We start from the raw sequence: 26335 nt of genomic DNA, 5'->3' as shown, positions 1-26335 counted from the left end.
TCTTTTTCTAATTGAAGCAGGAGTCTGTTTCTCCAGACTTTTTGAGTAGGAAGTGTGGTTGGTGGATGATTACACTGACAGACAAATGCACAGTGTTCCAGGATTGGTGACTTTTAGGTCACCCAGCTTAGAAGGTGGGGAATTCTCTGCAGCCCAGCTAAAGAGATGATTAGGTGGAATTATTTTATAATTGATTCAGATTTGACTGTCCACCTGTTAGTCCCTTAAACTAAGGTTTCTGGTAAGGTTTCTCAATCTGGGGGAAAAGTAAAACCAGGAATGCATGCTCTCTTCAAACACAGAGCTAAGTTCTTTTCAACTTTTTCTTTCAAAACAGCCATTTCAGTTCAAGGAAATCCTAGATCCCTAAAAACAGTTTTCTGGAGAGGAGGCAGTGGAGTTAACTGACACCTATACACTAGAGCCAGGCAAATTAACTTGAAGCAGATTTTGAGTTAGTATTATGTTCTGCAACCTCTCACTTAGGTAATTTTGTATACCATAATTCCAATTCAGAAGCCCTTTCCTGCCGTGTCTTGATTGGATGTCTAATTTTTATTATTTAAATAACATGTCAAAACCTAGAACTGTATGTTACTGTGAGAGAATCTTCTGGGATTTAAAAAAAAATTAAATACCTATAATGAATACGGTCAAGCCATCATACTATAAATGGTTTGTTTGTAGTTTTAGTTTAGTTTAGTAGTTCGTCAGTAAGGAAGGACATATGTTTTGTACATATGTCATTTGCTTACTTGAAGTGCATCTTTTGATGCAGAGTTAAGTAGGTGCCAAATTAACATTTATATTTTTATTCTGAAAAACAGAACATAACCCTAGCAATATTATTACAGAACATGTGAAAACATAGGGTAAAACATGGTAGAAAACCTGCCCATAAATAAATTGGGCTTTGAGGTACATGACATGTTAATGAACTGTAATTGTTAGACTGAACTCATTCAGTAGAGTGATTCAGAGGATTTTTAATATAATTTCCTGTACATGTCTGTCTTTATACAGTCCATACAGAAACTAATTCAAAGATTTCTGGTTACTTGTCACTTATAGTAGTTTCCAATTCAAAACTAAGTATTAAAAAAACTCTGTCTGTATGATCTAAATCTGCCCCTGTCTTCACAGCCAGTCAAACTGGAACATATGTACATATTCATATTTAAAGTTATAGACCTGGCTGTGATCCTCCCTGTGGAAGAAAATGATTCTGATTGGTATCTAGAAGCCTCTGCTGATTGGCTGAGCCTCAGTAAGGGCGGGGGGGGGAGACTTTGAGGCAGTTCAGGGCTTTATAAAGCAGTGTCCAAGCAAGCAGGGGACTGCAAACAGGGAGTTCAGAGAGGGAGTTCGGAAGGGGCCAAGGACCCTTGCCTTTCTTTTAAATCCCTGTTCTAGGATGGCAGGCATGGATAGTGACAGGTCTGCTGTTGTTACCTGCTTGGGATGCGCCATGTTTGTCTTCCTCCCCAAGGAAAGAAGGCATTTCATCTGCACTAAGTGCAAGCTGATCTCCATTTTTAGAAGAAAAAATTAGAGGACTGGAGGCTTAAGTGTCAACCCTACGCTCTATCAGGGAGAATGAAGATTTCCTTGACAGAAGGGAGCATTTAATCTTGCAAGCATGGCGGACGGAAGAACCGGGGAGGGCAGTGAGGGATGAAGCAGAGAACTGGCAGCATGTAACTTCTAGAAGAAAAAGAAGGCTGGTACACGAGTCCCACATCGATATAGAGATAAGTAATCACTTTCAGGCTCTCTCCACCAGTTCTGTGGTGGTGAATGCTTTGGAAGGAGCCTCACAGGGAAAAAACTGGAAGGGAGCTGATTCTACTGGAAGACATGGGATGTGTAGTCCTAGGGGTGGGGGTTCAATGAGCATAAGAAAAAGATGGGTGATGGTGGCTGGGGACTCCCACCTAAGAGGGACTGAACCATCCATCTGCTGACCGGACCTGGAATCTCATGAAGTGTGCTGTTTACTGGGAGCTCGAATTCAGGATGTGACTGGGAGCCTTACAAAACTGCTCAAGCCTTCAGAATACTACCCCTTCCTACTTCTGCACGTGAGAACTAACAATACGGCCAAGAATGACCTTGAGTGGGTTACTACGGATTATGTGGTGCTGGGAAGAAGGGTCAAAGAATTTGGAGCGCAAGTGGTGTTCTTGTCCATCCTTCTTGTTGAAGGGAAAGGGCTAGGTAAGGACCGTTGAATTAAGGAAGTAAATGCATGGGTATGCGGGTGGTGTCAGAGGGAGGGCTTTGGATTCTTCGATCATGGGACGCTGTTCCGGGCATAAGGATTATTGGGAAGAGATGGGGTCCACCTAACCAAGAGAGGAAGGAGCATTTTCGCAAATAGGCTTGCAAACTTAGCGAGGAGAGCTTTAAACTAGGTTTGCTGGGGGACGGTGACCAAAACCCTGAGGGGAGAAAGGAACTTGGAGGCTGGGAAGAAATGCAAAGAGGAATGTACAACAAAAGTGGACCCCAGTTAGTGTAGAGAGGGCGGGTAGATTGACTAGTTATCTAAGGTGTTTGTACACCAATGCCAGAAGCCTGGGTAACAAGCAGGAGGAATTAGAAGCCCTGGCCCAGTCCAAGAACTGTGACTTGATTGGGATAACAGAGACTTGGTGGGATGACTCGCATGACTGGAGCACTGTCATGAAAGTGTATAAACTGTTCTGGAAGAACAGGCAAGGGAGAAGAGGAGGAGTTGTACTGTATGTAAGAGCACTATGATTGCTTGGAACTCTCATACATAGAGGTAGAAAAGTCTGTTGAGAATCTATGGGTCAGGCTTAGTGGTGTAGGCAGCACTGGAGATGTGCTGATTGGTGTCTGCTGCAGGCCACCAAATCAGGATGATGAGGTAAGATGAGCCTTTTTTTTTTTTTTTGGACAACTCAGAGAAGTTTCCAGATCACAGGCTCCGTTATCATGGGGGACTTTAACTACCCTGATGTCTGTTGGGAGACCAATACAGAAGTACACAAGCAATCCAGGAAGCTTCTGGAGAATGTTGGGGATCACTTGTTGGTACAAGCGCTGAAGAACCCGACCAGAGGTCATGCGTGGCTCGACCTGCTGCTTACAAACAGGGAAGAACTAATAGGGAAGGTAGAGGTGGGTGACAACCTGGGAAGCAGTGATCCTGAGATGGTAGACTTCAGGATGCTGACCAAAGGAAGGAAAGAGAGCAGCAAATTACACATCTTGGACTTCAGAAAAGCAGACTTTGACTTCGTCAGTAACCTGATGGCCAGAATCTCCAGGATGCTACCATGAAGGGAAAAGGAGTCCAGGAAAACTGTCAGTGTTTTAAGGAAGCTCTATTGAAGGTGCAGAAAGAAACTGTCCCGATGTGCAGCAAGAGAAGTAAATGTGATAGGAGACCAGACTGGCTTACTGGGGAGACCTTTGGAAAACTTAGGCACAAAAAGGGAGCTTACAAAAAGTGGAAACTTGGACAGATGTCTAGGGAGGGATTTAAATGTATAGCTTGAGAATGTAGGGCAGTTACCAGGAAGGCAAAAGCACAACTGGAATTGCAACTCACAAGGAATGTGAAGGATAACAAGAAAAGTTTCTACAGGCATGTTAAGAAGAAGAAGGTGATCAGAGAGGGCCTGGGGCCCTGACTGGATGAGGGAGGTAACCTAGTGACAGATGATGTAGGGAAAGCTGAAGTACTTAATGCTTTCTTTGCCTCTGTCTTCACAGGCAAGGACAGCTCCCAGACTAATGCTATAAGTGATGCATTGTGGGATGAAGGTGGACAGCCTTTTGTAGGGAAAGAACAGGTTAGCAGCTATCTAAAAAAGCCAAATGTACATAACTCTATGGGCTCGAACCTAATTCACCTGAGGGTTCTGAGGGAGTTGGTGTATGTCATTGACGAGCCCTTGGCCGTTATCTTTGAAAAGCTGTGGAGATTAGAAGAGATTCCATATCATTGGAAAAAAGCAAATGTAGTGCCCATCTTTAAAAAAGGGAAGAAAGATGATCCAGGAAACTATAGGCTGGTCAGTCTTACATCAATCCCTGGAAAAATCATGGAGGGGCTCCTCAAGGAAGTCATTTTGAGGCACTTGGAGGAGGGGAAAGTGATCAGGAATAGTCAGCATGGATTCATGAAGGGCAAGTCATGCCTGACCAATCTGATTATTTTCTACGATGAGATAACTGGCTCTGTGGATAGGAGAAAATCAATGGATGTGATTTAACTTGACTTTAGCAAAGCTTTTGATATGGTCTCCCCCAGTATTCTTGTCGGCAAGTTAAAGGAATGTGGATTGGATAAACGGACGGTAAGATGGATAGAAAGCTGGCTAGAAGGTTGGGCCCAGCGGGTAGTGATCAACAGCTTGATGTTGGGATGGCGGTCAGTTTCTAGCGGAGTGCCACAAGGTTCAGTACTGTTCTGTCCAACGTATTTATTGACTACCTGGATGAGGGGTTGGATTGCACCCTCACAAAGTTTGTGGATGACCCTAAGCTGGGGGAGAGGTAGATATGCTGGAGGGTAGGAATAGGGTCCAGAGTGACTTAAACAAATTGGAAGACCTGGGCTGCAAGAAATCTGATGAGGTTCAGTAAGGACAAGTGCGGAGTTCTGCACTTGTGCCGGAAGAATCCCAAGTATTGTTACAGGCTGTGGTCGGACTGGCTCAGGAGTAGTTTTGCAGAAAAGGACCTGGGAGTTGTAGTGGATGAGAAGCTGGACATGAGTCAACAGTGTGCCATTGTAGCCAAGAAGGCTAATGGCATATTAGGTTGCTTCAAGAGGAGCGTTTCCAGTAGATCCAGATAAGTGATTGTTCCTCTTTATTTGGCTTTGGTGAGGCCACATCTGGAGTACTGTGTCCAGTTCTGGGCCCCCAATTATAGGAAGGATGTGGACACACTGGAGAGGGTCCAGTGGAGGGCAACCAAAATAATTAGGGGACTGGAGCATAGGACCTATGAAGAAAGGTTGAGGGAATTCGGACTGTTTAGTCTGCAGAAGAGAAGAGTGAGGGGGGGACTTGCTAACAGCCTTCAGCTTACTGAAGGGAGGTTGCAAAGAGGCTGTTCACAGTGTTCACGGATGGCAGAACATGGAACAATGGTCTCAAGTTGCGGTTGGGAAGGTCCAGGTTGAACATTAGGAAAAACTTTTTCACTAGGAGGGTGGTGAAGCATTGGAATGGTCTACCCAGGGAAGTCGCCATCCCTGCAGGTGTTTAAGTCTCGCTTCAACAAAGCCCTGGCTGGGCTGATCTGATGGATTTGGTCCTGTCTAGGGCAGGGGGCTGGACTTGATAGCTTTTTTAGGTCTCTTCCAGCTCTGTTGTACTTTGATTCTATGAAAGTGCTGTATTCTGCCCTGACAATATTATTTTGAGGACAGACTGCATTCTCCCTACTGTGGTGGTGGTGGTGTAGTGCTTAGCCTGGCAGCCTTCAAAGCAGTTGGTCCCAGTTCAATTCACAGCCAATGAAGGCTCTGGCTCAGCTCTTCATCCGTTGGTCCCTGGGTCCTCTACCCACTCTCACTAGACTGGGGGCAGGGGTTTTCCTGGGTAGCCAAACAGGTCTTGAAGCCAATAACTAACGGTGGGCTGACACATTTCAAACAGCTGTATTCACAGTGTTGGTTAGAACTTTACATACAACCAACATCTTGTATTATACCCAGAAGGTGACTGAGAGCCAACTCAGAGCTGGTGAAACAAGCATTGTTCTTATAGTGGCCAGCGTCACATAAAGGAAAACAGGTGTTCTTCTGTAACTAAAGACTTAGAAAAATTTCTCTGTAGGTTGATTACTTCTTAAACTACTCCGGTTTGGAGGTGACAACAGCATACGAGAGGATGCTCCGAAGGAGTTGAGTATCTGGGCCAGCCATAAGGGGAAGGCAGTTGATACTGATGCTGCAGCCTGGAAATCTAGAAGCAGCAGTGGGTACAGTAGACTCGTTGGATTACAAACTGTTGAGATAAGAGAAGCAATACTTTATCTCTTGAAGCAGCAGTTAGTCTTTTCCCTTCCTACCAGCATGACAGGAATTGTCACCTCAAATCAAACCAGTAGTCATTCTAGCTGGGCTGTAGGACTAATGTATCATCTATGCATGGAGTCCTATGCTATGGAAATGAAGATCATCTCAGAATCTGATTTTATTCAAGGTAGTTACTAATGATTGTTCAATGTAGTTGAGGTCTCTCAAAGACACCCAAAGTCAACAAATAGGGTGGTGTGATGGAAATTCCAGAGAGAACAGAGTCTTTGCACAAGAATTTAGTTTTTCAGATTCTCCCCCATTGGGAGTGAGCAAAATCTATATAATTTGTGTGCAGTTGTCCTCTGTGTTTAAAGTAGGCATATGTTCTTTGAAATACATGCTTTGACTCAAAAATGTCTCCTAGCTGTATTTCTGGTGCTCCAATCCTCTTTGGTGGTCAGCGGGATTCATAAGTGTCTAACTTGTTTTACAGAACTTTGCAAAGAACATTTTTGCGATTCTTCAGTCAGTAAAAGCCAGAGAAGAAGGTCGTGCACCTGAACAGAGACCTGCGCCAAATGCAGCACCAGCGGTAAAAAAATAATTCTTCTCGTTACATACCTGCTGGTTGTAGCTCCTTAGCTGAGGTTTAATTGAGTAAATCATGGCAAGATTTCTTGTGACACTGTTCTTCATGGTTCTAATTTTTAAAAAAAAAAGTAAAATAGCTGTGAATTCTAATGCAAAACTTTTCCTGCGATCATTATTATCATAAATTGTATATCGCTGAGTATGCTTCGTTTGTTGTGTTTGTTACTTAAAGACTAAACAGTCATGGGAACTACTGTATGTACCAAATACTCACATCCTTTATATATTTAGAAGAAGTGTATGAGATGAGACTGTCACCTTATCTAGCAAAATGCCTTTCTAACTGAATTTTTGGAAAGAGAAAGTAGCATAATGCTTAAGAATCTGGAACATGACTCATGAGTAGCAACAGATTGAGCCAACTCTCCTATGTCAAATCAAAAGGAAAGCAAATACTTTTAATTGGGATGTTTACTATTAAGTTTTATTAAACTTACTAAATTCTTGCACTCCTAATGTAATCTGCTTTGAAGGCCAGTCTTGCTTTGACTTATTTGATGCCTCTGTGTCTTGTGCCAATTTACCATATGAGTGACATGTAAATACTTGTCTTATACTGAATTTCAGGTGTTGTTCAGTGAACTGCTCAAACACACTGGTTGGAATGATTGTAACTGTGTGACTGTCAGCCATGAAAGACGCATGAATCAATATTTAGTGCATTAGATTGGCAGCATTTTGAAAGTGCATTTTCAATAGGCCTTTTTTTCCTCCAAATTTAGTGTTGTTCTATAGGTTTAACACTACTCAGTTCAGTCATATTTGTAGGGGAGTCTTCTGTACATGTGGAGTAAAGACCAGCTGTATGTTGTCAGATGACAATGCATTCTTGAGTCCCAGGATGTAAGCAAATGAATGGGTTTGATAATTGTGGATTTCATTCATTTTCCTACATTAGCATGGGTTTCTATTGTTACTTTTGTCTTGCTTCAGAAAACTGTCAGTTCTCTGGATTTAGTTGTCATTAAATATGTCCCTAAAACCTGCAGTTTCAGTAAGGGATTAAAATGAAGTATTTTAATTAAAAGTGCAAACTGTCTGAAAACTGGCATGTATACAACTGCCCAAAACTGTAAAGTCAGTTTTAAATGCAGTATTTTCCAATTAAAATGTTAATCAGTATATTTTTGAGATTCACTAGCTGATCTGCTTTACTAATCTGTTTTAGGATCCCACTTTACGGACTAAGCAGCCTATCCCAGCTGCCTACAACAGATATGATCAGGAAAGATTTAAAGGAAAGGAAGGTAAGTTGCTCTTGCAACAATAATTAGCATGAAGGAATCGAAAAGTGAAACTGACCAGTTTATCACTGTCAAGGTGGTATTAAATGTCAAGTGTAAGTCCATAAATGATGACTGAAATGTCTTCACATGTAGGCTCTGGTAGTAACATGAGCTATGAATCTTGTACATACAGTCCCCAACTTACGAACAGGTTACGTTCCGAACACCTGGTTGTAAGTGCATTTGGTCGTAAGCTGGAAATCCCTTATACTGTAATCCCTTGAGGTACGTGAGGGCTGTGTGGAACTCAACCTTCATGTACCTTGAATTTTGCATAAGTCAGGGAGGGCTTGGATTGGGGCCATGGAGGAGGACAGAGGGGTTAAGCCGGGGGTGGGTTAGAGTGGCAGGAGTGCTGGGAGGGCGCGGTTGAGCTGGGGCTTGCAGGGGGTTGGACCAGGACAACAGGGTTGGGGTGGGGTTGAGCCTGGCCAGGGGGTTGGAACTGGGGCTGCAGGAATGGTGGGTAGGTGGGTTGGAGCTGGAGCGCTGGGGGTTGGGAGCCCTGGGTGCAGGTTGAAGCTGGAGCCCCATGTGCCTGGGAGTGTGAGCTGGGGCTCTGGGAGGTTGCCGGGGGTGTTGAACAGGGTTAGCTGGTGGGAGAGCCTCATGCGCCTGCAGTGGCTGACAGCTGGAGCCCCTGACAGCTGGCAGCCCAGCCTGTGCTTTGTGGGAGGGTCAGCTGCAAAGGGAGGGGGTTGAATGGGATGAACTGGGGTGGGGGTGGGTTGAGGTGGCAGGAGGAATAGAGACCCTGTGCAAGGCAGCTGACAGCTGGAGCCCCAGGCATGGGAGTGGGGCGTGAGCTGGGACCACAGGAGGGAGCGGTTGAACAGGTGGTGCACTGGCTGGGGTAGTTGAGTGGAGGGGGGGTTGGAGCCCCGCTGGGGTCATGGGAGGGTTGAGTCAGGTGTGGAGGGGGTTGAATGGGTGTGCACCGGGGCAGGGTGGTTGAGTGATGGGCAGGTTGGAGCCCCGTGTGTGCTGAGCAATGTGGGGCCACACGTGGGGGTTGGGTCCGGGTCCGCAGGCATTGTATTTGTAAGTCAGGGAGCACCTGTACATTGAAAATTGAAAATAATTTTCTTTTTAGCCTTATCCTTTAAGAAACAGATGGCCTAGTTTAAAAAAAATAAACAGCTTTTTTGTTTAGTTTCAACTCATCGTGTCTGGGTATGCATATATATTAGTCAAACCAATGGTTAACTTCAATACTAATTTAAAAAAAATCTGATTAGAGCCTCCTTTAAATAGTGTATTCCAAATTTAAAGGGAAATATCCTGAATTTTAAAAATAACATTGAAGGTTCTTCAGTTTCTCGTGGAAGCCTTAAATATTTTGAGCCAAATGAATAATATGGTCAGGTCCATTCTTCTTTCTCCTCTCCACACTATTTTTTTTTTTTAAATGCTTCTCTGTCCCCACCATTTGGCACTGCTTTGGAGCAGCTGGAAAGTGGGTATACTATTAAGAAAATGCAAGAGCAGTGTTATCTAATGTCCCAAGTAAACCAGAAAGACAGGGATTTCCTTTAGAGTAATTTGAGAAGTGTACATGCTTAAATCTTTGTTCTGGGGTGGGGAGAAGAGGGTCACTTTGCTGGCGGGGAGCAGGCAGCAACATACCTGTATGAATTAGGGGTGGGGAAAAGGGGAGCTGCACCCCCTCCACCCCGCCCTCTCTAGAGGTCCCCTTGATAGTGGGAGGCTCAGGGTCGAGGCTGTTCTGGATGGATGAAGGGAGGCAGATATGCCCTGACCCAGCCTCTTCACCAGCCTGATGATTGTCTCTTTCCTGTATGGTTTTGTGGGAATCATTCCCATTTTCCTGGCACAATCAATACTAGGAGTAGAATCCTTTTAGGCTATGGGCTTTACTCTCATACTAGGTGATAGTGCTGAATTAGCCCTACCGGGTAGTTTGAGGAAAGGAAGAGAGAGCAGTTCTTCCTGGTTTCTGTTCACGTAATCAGTTCAGTCTGCCTTTTTAATCATATTGCTTTATGGTGTCTTATTTCCTGCATTGTTTTGGACCAATAAAAGGCATGTGATAAGCAAGGTTGAAGTAATTTTAATTTCTGTGAAATCAGTTTCTGAAGGCATTGCGCCAGTTGCTCAGAGAGCTGGACTCTAGCTCTTATGAGCTTCATCTTTTGAGTCAGAATTCCATACTTTTTGAGTAAAAGTATTTGAGGTCCGAAAAGCTACATGTTCTAAATGGTTTGGACACTTACTGATGATGGTTTAAACATGGTTTTGTGAAAAACAAAAGTTGCGTGCTCAGACCTTTTATGGGGCAGGCTGCTGCATTCTGAACCAGCTACCATGAAAGAGCAAGGTTTGGAAATAGTTTACAAATATATTGTAGTATGTTGCAGCAGTTTGGGATGAGAAGCAACACCAACCAGCATGAGTGTGACCTGTGGTGGGATGATCACCAAACAGAGATGCAACCTTATACATAGTGGCAGGCATTTTTAGCAATTGTTCTGACATTCAGTGTTAAGTCCAGAAGGACTCCTCATAGTGCCAGTTACCTGGGGCAGCTACTTTCAGCAGACAGTGAAATCATGAGGGTGTCAAGATCTTTCTTTTATTTTGCTATGTAGCCATCTTGTACAGATTTAATCAGCCATCTGTTCATAGATTTGCTGCTTTTTTTAGCCAAGTCTTGGAGTACTTGGGTGATGTTAGTGTTCACATTGGCTGCGTCTACACTAGCAAGTTCTTTCGAAAGATTTGGCAAAAGAAGGGTGCTCTTTCAAAAGAGCCCATGGGGCATCTACACACAGTGTTCTTTTAAAAGTAAATCGAAAGAATGCGGTGCTCCTTTCGAAATCACTTTCTTTGCCATTTCACAAAGAACGCCCCCTTTCAAAAGCTTTTTTTGAAAGAAATGTGTAGATACTACACAGGTCTCTTCTTTCCAAAGAACAGTCTTCATTTTCGGTCCCTGGTCCATTCTTTCAAAGAGCGAGGGCTCTGTGGATACTCTCTTTCAAAAGAGCAGATCGCTCTTTTGATCTGCATTTTGTGTGTGGATGCACTCTTTCAAAAGAAGCTCTTTTGGAAGAGGTCTTCTGGAAGAGCTTCTTTCAAAAGATCTTTCTAGTGTAGACATAGCCATTATGTATGGGTCTGAGTAGCCCCCACATATTGATGGCAAATATGGCCATCATGTCTGTCATGACGCAAAACTAGGGGGAGAGGTAGATTCATTGGAGGGTAGAGAAAGAATCCAGAGGGACCTGGATAAATTGGAGGACTGGGCCAAAAGAAATCTGATGTGGCTCAATAAGGAGAAGTGTAGAGTCCCGCGCCTGGGGTGGAAGAATCCCAAGCATTGGTACAGGCTGAGGACCAACTGGCTCGGCAGCAGTACAATGGAAGGGGACCTAGGGGTTATGGTGGATGAAAGTCTGGATATGAGTAAACAGTGTGCTCTTGTAGCCAAGAAGGCTAACGGCATACTAGGGTGCATTAGGAGGAGCGTTTCGAGCAGATCTAGAGAAGTAATTATTCCTCTTTATTTGGCACTGGTGAGGCCACATCTGGAATATTGTGTCCAGTTTTGGGCCCCCCGGTATAAAAAGGATGTGGATTTAGTGGAGCAGGTTCAGCAAAGGGCAACAAAAATGATTACAGGTCTGGAGCACAAGACCCATGAGGATAGGCCGAGGGATTTGGGCTTGTTTAGTTTACAGAAGAGAAGACTTAGAGGTGATTTAATACCAGCCTTCAGCTCCCTGAAGGGGAGCTCTAAAAAGGAGGGTGAGAAACTGTTCTCAGTGGTGTCAGAAGGCAGAACAAGAAGTAATGGTCGGAAGTTGAAGAGGGAGAGGTGTAGGTTAGATATTAGGAAAAACTGCTTCACCAGGCGGGTGGTGAAGCATTGGAATGCGTTGCCTAGAGAGGTGGTGGATTCTCCATCCCTCGAGGTTTTTAAGTCCTGGCTCGACAAGGTCCTGGCTGGGATGACTTAGTGGGGCTTGATCCTGCTTGAAGCCGGGGGCTGGACTAGATGACCTCCTGAGGTCCCTTTCAGCCCTGTGATTGTGTGATTCTTTCAGAAAGTGGTTTGAGTCTCAAAGTCCACAGATAGAGGCTATTTTAGTTGCCTGTTTCCCATTCTCATACTTTAAATACGGTCCCCTGAGATTTCAGTTCTTCCAGAGCATTTCCATTCACCTCTGTTATGTGTCCAACAGCCAGCTCTGTTAACCAGAAGTGTAGATGTTTGTATTATACCCAAACCTGATTTTCTGAAAAGGAGGAGCCTTTGAGTACATCTGTGCTTATGGGCAGATCAGCCTGGTGAAGGTCATTCTTCTGGGCTTCAATGTCATGTGCCTTATGGGGATGCATAAAATTGAAATCTCGCGTTGACAGTGGACCCCTGTACTCCTCATTCTCACAAGGAGTAAGGGAAGTTGATGGGGGAGTTTCTCCTGTTGACCACCCTCAGTGAGGATGGCCAGATGAATCAATTATAGGTATGTCGATTCCAGCTACGCAATTGCCATAGATGGAATTACATATCTGTGATCGGCTTCGAGGTCTAGTGCAGACCTGCCCTAAATGTAGTTGGCGAGTGGACCCTTAGAGGCAGCTCCAGTTATGCCAGCTTTTCAGCTAGGTTGCTCAGTGATGAGGTTGTACGTTTGTTGGTGGCTCATATCAGATGAGGTTGGAATAAAGCATGTAAATGTGGAATATAGGATCCCCTCTCAACTTAGGTGTTAAAAATTGAAAGGTCTCTTTCATCAGTCAGAAAAATACGATAACTAAAGGTGTGCTTCCTTCATCGTGTCCAGAAGTTCATGTGTTTTGTACTCAGTCTGTGAATTCAGAGGACGACTGAGGTATAATAGACTGCTAACGGAACAGTCAAAACAAAATCCAATGGAAGTAACAACTAGCAAGTTTAAACTAAAATCAGTTTGAATATGTACCCTTTAAGAGGCCTTAGAGTGCTCTCTCAAAAATGAGACATCCATGTCACTAGAGGTTTTGTTGCAGTTTTACAAATTTTATATACAGTAGTCCCAATCATGCCTTTTCAATGGCAGGTTGTTGGTTGTGAGATTGATATTGCATCCAAATTGTAATGTTAATCATGAAATGCACTAAGAGGTTTCTGGAGTTAAAACATGAGTAGAAAATGCAAAAGCTAACATTTTGTCCACTATGTACAGGTCATAGTACAGCAGTGTGGTGTTGATGGTTTTTTGTTTATATAACATTTAATATTTGCATTTCCTGACTCTTGTAATTTTTAACTGCAGTTGAGGGGTACGCTAATGTAGCTTTTTGTATTTAGTTTTTAAGGTGCATTTTGAAGGCGTGGGTGGGAGTTGGTTGAAAGGGTTGGAGAGGTGTAAACTTATATTTTCCAGGATGCAGTGGTAACTACTTCAGGACTGCACTGGTGTTTTTATAATTAACAGTTTTAAAATGGCAGTATTAATTCATAAGTGTACTAGAGCAGTGTTCATGGAAATTGTGTTAAGAACCTGATAAAGTTAGCCACAGAGCCAGTGACTGGCCTGCAGATTTCTTAGGAGAGGGCCTAGAACTAGGGATTTCTTCCCTTGCCATGAATTCACCCAGGGGACCAGCTAGCCTGTCATTTCTTTTGATGACTTACCCACTGAGTCTTGAGTGTTTTTTGAGTACAAAAATTTCAGAAATTTGAGAGGAAAGTCATGTAATTAAAACCAATATTGAGCTGAAGAAGCTATGATTTTTATATCCCAAATAGCAGAGAATAAAGTAGTAGGTCCACAGTAAACAGTATTTCTCATTACATATCAGGAATGATTTTTTTTCTGTACCGTACAAGATACGTGTGTGTGGCTTAAAATCAAATCCCCTATTTCTTCATATTTATAATGTATTTATGTGCGATGCAGTGGTACTGTTTTTCCTGAAGTGTGTATAATTTAAAGACAAAAGCAAATGCAATAAAGCTACCAAGTTATTGAGATTGCCTGTGATTTATCTTTTTATGGAAGCCTTATGGAACTCAGGATTCTGGGACAGATTTAAAGGAAAGAAGGCTTATTACTTGGCCTTGAGGCACAGTAACTCTCCCTATGTGAGCCATGTAACCTCCATTATCACTAATGGCGATTCATAATCGTGACAAACCTGGGTCCTCTGCATTCAAAGATTCCATTCTGTATTAGTTATATATTCTCTGTAGGGCTTCTTTTCAATTTGGGGAAGACTGACTCAGGCTGGCTTCTCAAATGGTCATAGTTTTATAAAAGGAAATGTTTACGTTCTTCTTTCTAAAACTCTTTGATACTCTAAGATAGTAAAAATCATGGCTTTACATGTTCAAAAACAAAAAAGCTCTGTGGGTTTAACAGAGAACAGTGGTAAACACTGTCAGACTAGCAAAACACATCAGCCTTTGAGAAAGCGCAAATAATTTTTGGGAATGGTAACCATCTGATTAAAAAAAATAACCATCACTGTATGATGTACCACACATTCAAGTGGAAAGTAGGTTTAAGCTGTGAAAACAGTAGAACTTCATAACTTTCAGCAAATAAATGTCTATTGTCCTCAGTCTTATGTTCTGTAGAATTTCCTTAATATGCTGCAGGTCATGCAGCTTTTATGTCATTCTTTAAACTTGTTGTGATTCTATCCTGTTTTTAAACAGAGTCTGACAGCTGACCTTTAACAATTTGATTTTATTAAAAATAAAAATCTGATAGACCTACGTATTTATATTTTTCCCCTGTCGTACACTTTGTGGATGAAATATAAAAACTTGTGTGCTAAATTTCTAAATCATAGAATCATAGAACACTAGGACCGGAAGGGGCCTTGAGAGGCCATAGAGTCCAGTCCCCTGCCCCGACGGCAGGACTGACCACTATCTACACCATCCCTGATAGACATCTATCTAATCTGTTCTTAAATATCTCCAGCGAGGGAGATTCCACAACCTCCCTTGGCAACCTATTCCAGTACTTGACCACCCTGACAGTTAGGAACTTTTTCCTAATGTCCAACCTAAACTTCCCTTGCTGCAGTTTAAGTCCATTGCCTCTTGTTCTCTCCTCAGAGGCCAAGAAGAACAAGTTTTCTCCCTCCTCCTTATGACACCCTTTAAGATATCTGAAAACCGCTATCATGTCCCCCCTCAATCTTCTTTTTTCCAAGCTAAACAAGCCCAATTCTTTCAGCCTTTCTTCATAAGTCATGTTCTCCAGACCTTTTATCATTCTAGTTGCTCTTCTCTCGACCTTCTCTAATTTCTCCACATCTTTCTTGAATTGGGGTGCCCAGAACTGGACACAATATTCCAGCTGAGGTCTAACCAGCGCAGAGTAGAGCGGTAGAATTTCTCGTGTTTTGTTCACAACACACCTGCTAATGCATCCCAGAATCACGTTTGCTTTTTTTGCAACAGCATCACACTGTTGACTCATATTTAACTTGTGATCTACTAGAACCCCTAGGTCCCTTTCTGCTGTACTCCTTCCTAGACAGTCTTTTCCCATTCTGTATGTGTGAAACAGATTATTCCTTCCTAAGTGCAGCACCTTACATTTATCTTTATTAAACTTCATCCTGTTTACTTCAGACCATTTCTCTAATTTATCTAGATCATTCTGAATTATGACCCTATCCTCCAAGGTAGTTGCAACCCCTCCCAGCTTGGTATCATCTGCAAACTTAATAAGCGTACTTTCTATGCCAATATCCAAATCATTAATTTTGTGCAGAGTTCCTCAAACTGTGGACCATGATTCCGTTTTAATAGGGTTGTCACCCCCTGGTTTTTGACTTGCTGGGGCCCATGGTTGCAGCCGGAGGACAACTACTTGAAGAGCTTTAGCTCCCCCTGCCTCAAAACACCAGGATTCGGGTGTGCTCAGGCTTCAGCCCCCCCCCCCCCCCCCCCACCTCCCCGAGAGATATAATAACGCTTGTCAGAACAGGAGTCGCAGTGGAATGAAGTTTGAGATCCCCTAGCATAGTGAAATGCATGTGGAAGATTGTTTTCCCTGAATAAGAGAAAATTGTAGCAGGCACTAATGCCAGTCTTGAAAACATAGAAAATAACAAGGTAGGAGGGGAGCCGGGAGTAGTAGGGAAATTTTCATACTGACTTTATTAGCAATCAGTTCATGCCCCAAAGAATGAGGATTGATCAGTCATTAATGCTTTCATGCTATTAGGGGAGCAGCACTTACAGGTGAATTCAAATAAATGTATAACCTTTAACACGACTTGCTTTATAATGTTTTTAATAGCGTGTTTATAAAACTGATTTTATCCCCCCTTATGCGGGGTGACCATCTGTCCCATATTGGGTGGGATGGTCCCATATTGAGATGCCAAAAAGGTGTCCTGGCTTCTTTTTTTAAGGGACTCATTGTCCTGTATTTGGCCCCTCCCAGCCTTGGGGAAGCTGGGGGAGCATGGGCGGCTGCCGCTTCCCCAGACTCCCAGGGAGCGCCAGTGGCTGTGGCTTTCCCAAGGCTCAGGGAAATCGCCGGCAGCTGCAGCTTCCCCGGGATTCCAGGGAATCGCTGGCAGCTGCCGCTTTCCCAGGCTCCTGGTGAGCTCTGGTGGCTGCAACCTCCTTCCTGGCTCCTCAGGGCTTGGAGGAGCTGCTCCCCCATCCCGTATTTGGGAGAGGGAGATATGATTGCCATAGCTTTACATCATGTAGAATTTTGTTCATGAAACTGCATGTTAGTGCTGCTTTTAGTGACATAATTGGGTCCTCTGCTTCTGTTAGAACTGTATATAAAATTGATTACTTCTATCCTATTTAAAGATCAACATGACAGAGTGAATTTATAATTCTTGTTTTGCTATTACACTATAATCACAGCTTCAAAAAATGTCCCTCTGGCTTCACTACTGAATTTGAGAATTTAATTCGTTCATAGTGCTCATTCTCAGTTCATATTGAGTCATTGTCCCATCTTAACCCAGCAAGGCAAGGGTGAGTGCTTGAGAAGGTGTATTTAGAGCAGGATCAGCAGGTTATGGAGCAGTGCACTGATGGCATATTGCAGGATCAGAGAAAGGAAGACCTCCTCAAACTGGATTAACAAGCATGGGTAGGAGAGTAGTAAAGTATTCTGAAGGCTGAAACAGAGCCTACAGAAATCATGGCACTATTGTTACTGGTTACAGGAAAACAAACATGCAGAAAGCAAAACACTGTGAGCTATCCTGATTGCTAGCCGTGTTTTTAACTAGTGTTAAACGTAAAGGGAAAATTCCTGGCTCCCATTGCAGTTTGTAGCTAAATTCCTATGGACCTCAGTGAGACCATGATTTCACTTAACTGGTCATAGGACATATTTAGAACCAAACAGGACAGTAATGGTTTCTAATGTAGTTAAAAGTTAGTGTTTGTTCAGGATTTACAATATCATCAGAGAGGCATGTTTCTTCCCAAAATTGACTGGATGAGAATTTCTATTGTTAGTTTAAATGTACGCATTATTCTGCTTGCATGTGTGATGATTTACAAGAGACTTTTTTACTTTTCAGAGACGGAAGGCTTCAAAATTGATACTATGGGCACATACCACGGAATGACTTTGAAGTCTGTGACGGTAAGTTAAAAAGCATTTGTGAAACGTAGAGTGCCTCAGGGATAGCATATATGAATGCCTTAGGTTTACTTTGCCTCTTCCTCTCAACAAAAAAATTGTTGGCAACATTAATAAGTCAGTGTCTAAAACCAGGGGAATATACGGGCTGCATATTAACTGAAGAGGTTTTTTGTAAAGGATATTTGTAACCCAGAGCAAAGACTAACATACTATCTGCTTTTGAAAGGGCTTTCCAGAATAGCTATGCTGGCAAACTCTCCTAGTGGAAAAATATCTCCTAGTGGAGATACAGATGGTATTGGTAATTCTTTTGACAGTATAGCTCATGCTCGTTCCTGAACTGAACTCAGCTCTGTTGGTCTAACTGTGCTTGGTAATTCTCTCCCCTCCTCCGACTTCCCAGCTAACATAGCTATGCAAATAAAATTTTGAGTTGTGGACTTGGAGTATTGTCACATCTTGCTTTCTGTTGGTATTTAATTGAGTGGTGATGGAGTTCATTGACCTCTTGAGTACTTCTCTAAGCTTCCTTTCCTCCGTCTAACCTAGCGAGATCAACCATTTTGTATGAAATGGCTTGGTTTATCTTTTTAATTGGATTGCTCTACATAAAGATGAGAGAGCAGACCCTCAAACTGAATTTTACTCATGTTGGTCTTAATTGACTGCTTATGTGGAAGCTGATTCTCAAACAAATGCTGTTTTGAGCTGCCTGTACATAGTCCAGATGCTCCAAAACTAACTTAAAATGCCCATTAAGACTTTACCATCTGTATACCTATATAAAATCTGACTAGGAATCAGAAACTTCTATATCTATACACCTGTTTGTAGTGTGCAGTCCTAATTTGAACATAAAATAATACCTAGAATGCAAACGTTTCAAAACCCGATGGTTCCTATTTGAAATTTTTCCTCTGATGAAAACTGTTGTCAGTCATTCTCCAATGTGAAAACACTGGCATTCAGTTCATATTTTAAATATTTTAAGTAACCAATCCATTCAGTGCCAAAAGTCTGCATTTTACATGAATTCAAAATGCATTAGTGTGTAGAACTAGAGGAAAATGTGGCTGCTTGAGTCAAAGTGCCTTTGTTTCAGTGGCGCTTGTTAGTGTTGTTTTAGTGGAGCATTGTTACTAAACACAGATTTTTTCAGGGTGCAATGTCTGTTTCAAATTGTAGTTTTGTGACTTGGCATACAGAATGACTACACATTGCCCTGTGAACAAAACACAAAAGTTGCTATTGTGTTCCAAGCATCACCTATGTGAGGCTTAATTAACATTTTTTTATTATTATTATTTTAAAGTGTTGTTAGTTTGGACTTTGATTCTAGAAATTCCTTTGTATGGCTTCATGTCAAAGTTCTTTATTGGTTTCTAGCTAATAATGAGACTACAACTATTTTTTCCTTATTATGATGTAGAACCTTGGGCTACTAATTCATTTTCTTTCAATATTACGGGACTACACATAAGATTTTTGTGGTGCCATGAGAAGCAATCAGAAACTTGCCATTTTAGAATTATTCTATCTGGAATCGACTTGTGTTACTTTTAGAATCTTATTTTCCACAGGGACTGTCAGAACTTCAATAAATGAAGGTTTAAAAGCTCAGTCTGAGAGTTGTGAAATGTTGGCTTTGTATTATAGGAAAGATGTGGTATTTCTAACATGGTGCAAAATATTACTAGGGTTGTCAAGTGACTTTAAAAAAAAGTCACACTCTTAAACAATAATAGAATACTATTTTAAATATTTTGGATGTTTCCTACATTTTCAAGTTGATTCAGTTATACCATAGAATACAAACAGTAGAGTGGTTGCTTAATATTTTTATTAAAAAAGAGCTTGTACTGTAAAAAAACAAACAAACAAGAGTTGGTTTTTTTTTAAATCTGTTTGCCCCAGATCCCTAAATGGCACCCATAAGGAGTGAACTATCAACCCTGGGTTTAGCATGCTAGTGTTTAAACCACTGACCTTTACCTAAAGTGAGTATTGTAGTGCAGTCTCTTTATCATGAAAGTTGCACTATCAAATGTAGAATTGTGCACAAACATTATCTTCATTAAAACAGTGGAACACTTTAGAGCCTATGAGTCTACTCATTCCTACTTCTATTTCAGCCAGTCACTCAGACCAACAAGTATGTTTACCTTTACAGGAGATAATGTTGCCTGCTGCTTGTTTACAGTGTCACCTGAAAGTGAGAATAGCTTGTCATGTGGTACTGTTGTAGTGGGCATCCTAAGGTATTTATTTGCAAGATGTGCTAAAGATTCATGTCCTTTCATGCTGTAGCCACTGTTTCAGAGGATGTGCTTATATACTAGTGTTTGCTTGATAACAATCCAAAGTTTTGTGGAATCACATGTTCACTTTCACCATGAGAGAGAGACACCATCAGCAGAAAGCTGATTTTCTGTTTTAGTGGCTTGGGATCTGTAGTTCTATATCTGTTTTAAGATGTCTATTAGCAAGCTCCACACCTTGTGCCTTTCACTTTTTGGAATGCAGTTCACATTTTTAAACATTAGGGTTGAGTGCTGTAACTATCTTTCACTTTGTTTTATCAAACCTGCACCGAAGGTATACTTAAAATGAACATGTTGGTCATCATCTGAGACTGCCGTAACATAAAATACATGGCAGAGTGCGGGTAAAATGGGCTGGGAGACGTAGACTTCTCCCAACAGGAGCTCAATCACAAATTTAATTATCAATTTTTTTTAAACCATCAGCATGGAAGTGTGTAGTCTTGGACTGTGGCCGAAGCACAAAGCAGCATATGAATGTTTAGTATAGCTAGCATGCAAATACCTTGCAGTACTGGCTACCAAAATGCCATGAAACCATGTTTTCACTTTCAGATAACAGTGATGTCTGATTCTTATTTACAATATATCTTGTAAATGTAAACAAACTTCTTTGCCTTAGCTATTGGCTGAATAGGTAGCCGTACTGAATGGATTTGTAGGCTCTAAATTTCTACATTATTTTGTTTTGTTTTTGAGTGCACTTATATAACCCCCCGACCTCCCCCCCCCAAAAAAATTTTTTTTTTGAATTTGTCTGTTGTACTTCTATGGTAAAGAGATTGCACTATAGTACTTGTACAAAGTGAACTGAAAAATATCATTTTTACTGTACAAATATTTGTAATAAAATAGAGTCCTGTATACCTTGTATTGTGTTGTAATTAAAATTGAACCAACTGGCAGAAAAGGACCTGGGGATAGCAGTGGATGAGAAGCTGGATGTAAGCCAACAGTGTGCCCTTGTAATCCAAGAAAGCTAATGGCGTGCTGAGGTGCATGAGTAGGAGCATTGCCAGCAGATCTAGGGAAGTGATTATTCCCTTTTATTTGGCACCGGTGAGGTCTCATCTGGAGTATTGCATCCAATTCTGCCCCTTCGACCTATTTGCAGAAAGGATGTGGATGCACTGAAGAGAGTCCAGTGGAGGGCAACAAAAATGATCAGAGGGTGGGAGCACCTGATTTATGAGGAGAGACTGAGGGATTTGGGCTTATTTAGTCCACACAAGAATGAGAGGGGATTTGATAGCAGCCTTGAACTGCCTGAAGGGGGGGTTCCAAAGATGATGGAGAGAGGCTGTTCTCAGTGGTGACAGATGGCAGAACAAGGTGCAGTGGTCTCATATTGTGGTCGGGGAGTTATAGTTTGGATATTAGGAAAAAGTATTTACTAGGGGAGTGGTGAAGCACTGGAATCGGGTTACCTAGGGAGATGGTACAATCTTGTTCCATAGATATGATTTAGTTGGGATTGGTCCTGCTTATAGCAGAGAGTTGGATTCGATGACCTCCTGAGGCTTTTCCAACCCGATGATTCAAAATCAATATATTTGAATATATAGGAAAACATCCAAATATTTAATAAATTTCAATTCGTATTCTGTTAATAGTGTGATTTAATTGAGAACAGTGACTAATCAGCAGCCCTAACTGTTACTGTATGTATCTCTCTCCAAACTTGGTCTCAGTCGCGTGACTGGCATGGTTTAAAGAAAGTTGTTATACCGATGCGCACAGTCAGACAACCATCAAATCCTGTCCACAGAATCATGTTTGTGGTGAATTCTTTTGAGTTGCATACTTTTCTTCAGTCCTGTTTGTTTTTTGTTTTTGACATAGTTCTGGCAGAAATCTGTGTCAGGGAGTTGAAACATATTCTGCACATTTTAAAAAAGAAAGTAATGCAGTAATATATCCTCAAAAAGTGGAATGAAAAAGTAATACATATTAGAATACTTGGTCAACCCTCACTTCTGGGGAAAGTGCTGAAATCTGATGTAAACCATACTAATGTAGGGTGGATGAAAGATATCTTGCTTCTCTTAATTCTCTTCCCTCATAATAGCCTGATAAGCCAGTGGGAAAAGAGACAGAGGATCTTTTGAATTGAAGCAGTTACCTGACTGGGGATTAGGGAAGGGTAGAGTTTTTCTTTCATGTGGCTGGAGGAGAGCGACTGAGAAGTTCTAAGCTTAAGCAGGACATAATGAATCCAGTAAATATTCAGGCCACACCAAGATCTAGGCTTGCAGATATGTAAGTGGAAAGGAAATGTTTATCAGATGTGATCAGATTTTCTTTTTTCATTTGGTGCAGGACTTCTTAGGCTGGCTTCCCCCTGTACACTGATCTCTAAACTGAATATCAAGGAAATAATTCTCTGTGCTTTTACCCACCTTATTTTAAAGTTGCTCTGTCACACTTGGTAACAAAGTGTGCATGATCACTTTCTTTTGTATACTTCCATTTTGCTAATAAATCCCCTTTTTAAGGTAATGATATAATTCCTGTGACCTAGAAAAGGGCCTATTTATATCCGTGCCTAAGACAAAAAGGTCAGCTATCAGATTTCTTCCTCTTTGTTTTCAAGCTCTTTCCTAAGGGAGCTTGGGGTTACCCCACATGGCGACTTCCAAAGTGTATCTTCCTGGGTTTTAAGAGGAGGTTTTCTCACTTGGGTGGTGGCAGCTACTTACCAGGATCAGGAAATCTGTGACCTTAGGAAGCTTTTAAGCAGAAGCCTATAGAGGCAAGGTATTTTAAAGGTCTCCTGTCAGCCCCCACCTAATGTGCTTGAAGTGTAAAAGTGGGGATGAGCCTTGACAAGCCTTAAGTCTCTATTCTAGTTTTTGGAAGAAGTAAGAGTCTTATTTTTCCTCCATCAAACATTTTGTGATATCAAGCCAAGGTGGAGAGATTTCATTCAAGGGGAGTTAAACCATTGATTTAAATCACCAAGAAAAAAAATGCATTTAAATGCAATTTTCCCATGGATTTTTCACATTTCTTACATAATGGTGCAAATCTGATCACTAAATACACTTTCATTTACAGATCAATAAAACATTTTACAATATTTCAGAGGGCATATATTGTAATTTTTTTAAGATAGTAACTAATACTCATTACTTGTGTCAAGATGCAGTTGTAGCAACAATACCAATGGTGGTAACTACATCACACACACAAACATAATAGCACTTAAATTTTATTGAACTAAATCTTAATATTTCACATTTGCACTTGCAGCATTCTGCTGAGTTGATGGCCATCATTAACCCCTTTCAAATTTTATTGCAGCTTACAAACAAGTCGTCATAACACTAACTATAGTGTGCCCTTAAAACTTACATAGCTAGCTCTCATCTTCCCCACTCCCAGTCATTTTGATTCGTAGACTGAAACAGAAAATCTAGTGTTTTCCTGCTTTTCCAATTCCTAGTAATTTTCCTAGTTTTCAGTGAATAGTACCAAATGATAAAAATATTCTCTCTGCCTGCAGCAGAAGTTTATTGCTGTGTAAAGTTGGCTTAGCAAATGAAGGAACTCAGTTTCAAGATACCTGGCTAACGATATCCATCTGTTCAGGGCAGTGACTTTGCTCAAAACATCATGAGTTAACATGTTCTGATTTAAATATGTAATTACTGGCATAATGGAGGAGTGATTCTGAGATGCCCATCCCGCAGCAGCATTTTCGCAAGTTAGGCATCTACCTTTATATCTGTAGTCCAAGAATATTTGCAAAACAATGAGGTGGGGTTAGTATTTGAAACATTCACTTACTAATTTCCCACAGTTTAACTTTCTGCTGAGGGATTTCTTTTGTCATTGTCTCTGGAAGTGCCTTCTAAACTTCGACAGCATCAGCAGTGCAGCAGCTCTTTCTCTGCAGTTTAAGGCTATGGATAGTAGGCTTCAAACTACTGCACATATGTTCTAAATTCTTCTTTAATTCAATGTTAGATACTTTTATCTGTTTAATCACAGATTTCTTCATCAATTTTTCTGAGAGGAGGCCATTTTGCAAAACATCCAACCACAAAATTCCATCAAACATCTTAGAGGAGAATTAGTTTGGATCCTCCTGCTCTCTTCAGTGAAGCTGAAGCAAAATGGTTGTTACAGAATTATTTTGTGGCTTTAACAACATTTTTCTTTTATTTCTGGTGTTGTACGTAAATCTTTGGCTAAAAGATGCATTAAATGGGCACTGCAGCCATATGTTACTAAGGATCATCCCTCCATTTCTCCTTCAAATTATTTTCTCATCTTTGCCACATTTGCAGCATTGTCTGTGACAAAACTGTGCCTGTGACAGACTAATTTTTGTGTACAGCATATTACAGGTGTCACGGCCACTTCTTTTAAATATTCTTTTTGTGTGGGCATTTCCCAATGTATCAACTGTTTCTGAAAGAGGTGCAAGCTCATTTTTTTTGTCACGTAGGCACATATTATTGGATGACTGTGTCCAGGCTTGAACTGGCAAATTTCTCTTCTGTATTTCTTGCATATTGTTCAGGTTCTTTCTCTTACACTAACAACATTGAACCAATATCTGCTCTAAGTGGTGGAGGGTAGCCTGGTCATAAGGACTCAAACGCATATATGTGCTTTTTACTTGTGCTTTTATTGGTGTTTGAGTTTGTGTGCGCGTGGTCCTTCTTTTGAGATATTTTAGTGGGTTTTATGTCCCTTTGGAGTTCTGTATTGTTAAATCTTTCTATATATTTATGTTTTTAAAAAATTTGTAAGCTGTCTCAAGTATTTTATATAGAGGCGTGGGGTAAAATATTCTAAATAAATAGTAAATGAAGGAATTTATTAACAGTGTGAAAAGGAGATTTGTGGCATGAATGAGCTGAGCAGTCTCTTCATGTATGGTGTTTTGGGACTTGCTAGTTCCACAAAGCCATCCCTCATGGTGGTTTTACTGGATGATTGAAAGGTTCACCTACTATTCGTATTGTGTTCAAAATACGTTCAGTTGCAACATTGCTCTTCCGAAGAGGCCACCCAGAATGGTTCAAGTACTTGTGCTGGAGCTGCCAGTCTAAAAGGCAAGCATTTGGTCTCCCTAACAGTGCAAATGCAATTAGATTGGGGTGGGGAACACCCCTGGATGCAGTCCCTGAGGTGGGGAGCTCCCCTTCCCAGCACCTGACCCATGGTGGGTGTGGGGTATAGAGCTCTGAGCCTCATGGGCTACATTGAAAGCCAGGTGGGGTTGGATCCACTCAAGGGGCTGTGCCTGCTGGGGGAAGGTAGCTACTTACTACCACCACTGCTCCTTCTCACCTCTTCCCTGGCTGGGGTAATGGCAGCATAATGCTGCCTGTAGAGCGGCTGCCCTGGCCCACTCTGATTGGCCAGACTTCCAGCCAGTCAGAGCAGCAGGGTCAGTGCTTGGGAGCATGGGAGAAGAGCCTCTCCAGGAAGCTTTTCTCCATGCTGATGTTACCTCAGCCAGGGTAGAAGATGGCTGCTGTAGTGGGAGAGGCTCATGGAGATAAGCACTTCCGCCCCTGTACCTGCAACCTTCTCCCACCCAAACCTCCTCACCCTGCTCCTGCAACCCCTGTCAGCAAGATGCCCTGCTACACCCCACCCTGTTGCTGAACGCTCACTCAGACCCCCACACCCACCCCACCCTGCCCTGCACCCTCCTTCCACCCACCAAAACTCCTACTCTGCCTGTTCATATACCCACCCTCCCTCCCACGCAGACACCCCCACATCTACCCTGCTCCTGCACCCTCCTGCCTATCAAGACCTGTTGCCTTCAGCTTGTTCCTGCACCCTACCTCCTGTCCAGAACCCCCACTCAGCCTAGCTCCCACACCTAAGCACCCAAGCCTGCTTCTGCACCCTATTGCCTGCTGAGACCACACACCTGCAACCTTCCACTGAACCCCAAACTCCCCATGTTTGATCCCACTCTCAGCCCCTGGAAGAGTCACTTTGACCTACGGGAAGCCCTGAAACACAGTTCCCCCTTTTCCACCCCAGTCCTTTGTTTGTATGGTGCTGGAAGATGAGGGGAATGAGGTGTGTCTGCCAGGGGTCACATCAGTGGAAAAAGGGGTGGGTGGGTATGTGGAGAAGATTCCTTCTCACTTTTATATGTCCCCTTGCTGATTTCCCCCCCGCCCCGTGCGTCCGTCCACACACACACACACACACACACACACACACACACACACACACACACACACACACACACACACACACACACACACACACACACACACACACACACACACCTACCTACCTAACCCCTGAAGTAAATATTACCGTTCTGCTAGGTCTCTTCCATAAAACAATTATACTGGATTTTTAAGAATATAATCAAAAAGATATAAATCTGTCCATCAATTGCTGTACAGTTGTTAGCTTTAACCCACAGATTAATAAATGTAAAATATTTCTGAAAAGCTAAAATTAGAATTAAGCTCTTTGTAAGAT

The 26335-nt window shown here is 42.1% G+C and overlaps 1 protein-coding gene across 1 annotated transcript in view; it reads left to right on the top strand.

The window, feature by feature from the left end:
- CDC73 (cell division cycle 73) overlaps positions 1–26335 on the top strand; it is a 171748-nt gene that overhangs the window by 29617 nt on the left and 115796 nt on the right. Inside the window, exons 8-10 of the mRNA XM_075002235.1 lie at positions 6501–6599; positions 7827–7905; positions 17479–17543. Of these exons, the coding sequence (XP_074858336.1) occupies positions 6501–6599; positions 7827–7905; positions 17479–17543 (243 nt within the window). The remainder of the gene's footprint in view (positions 1–6500; positions 6600–7826; positions 7906–17478; positions 17544–26335) is intronic.

The sequence above is a fragment of the Carettochelys insculpta genome, chromosome 9, assembly GCF_033958435.1.
Source record: "Carettochelys insculpta isolate YL-2023 chromosome 9, ASM3395843v1, whole genome shotgun sequence".
Lineage (NCBI taxonomy): Eukaryota > Metazoa > Chordata > Testudines > Carettochelyidae > Carettochelys > Carettochelys insculpta.
Note: the sequence above shows the minus strand (reverse complement) of the source record. Positions and strands in the feature narration are given on the sequence as shown.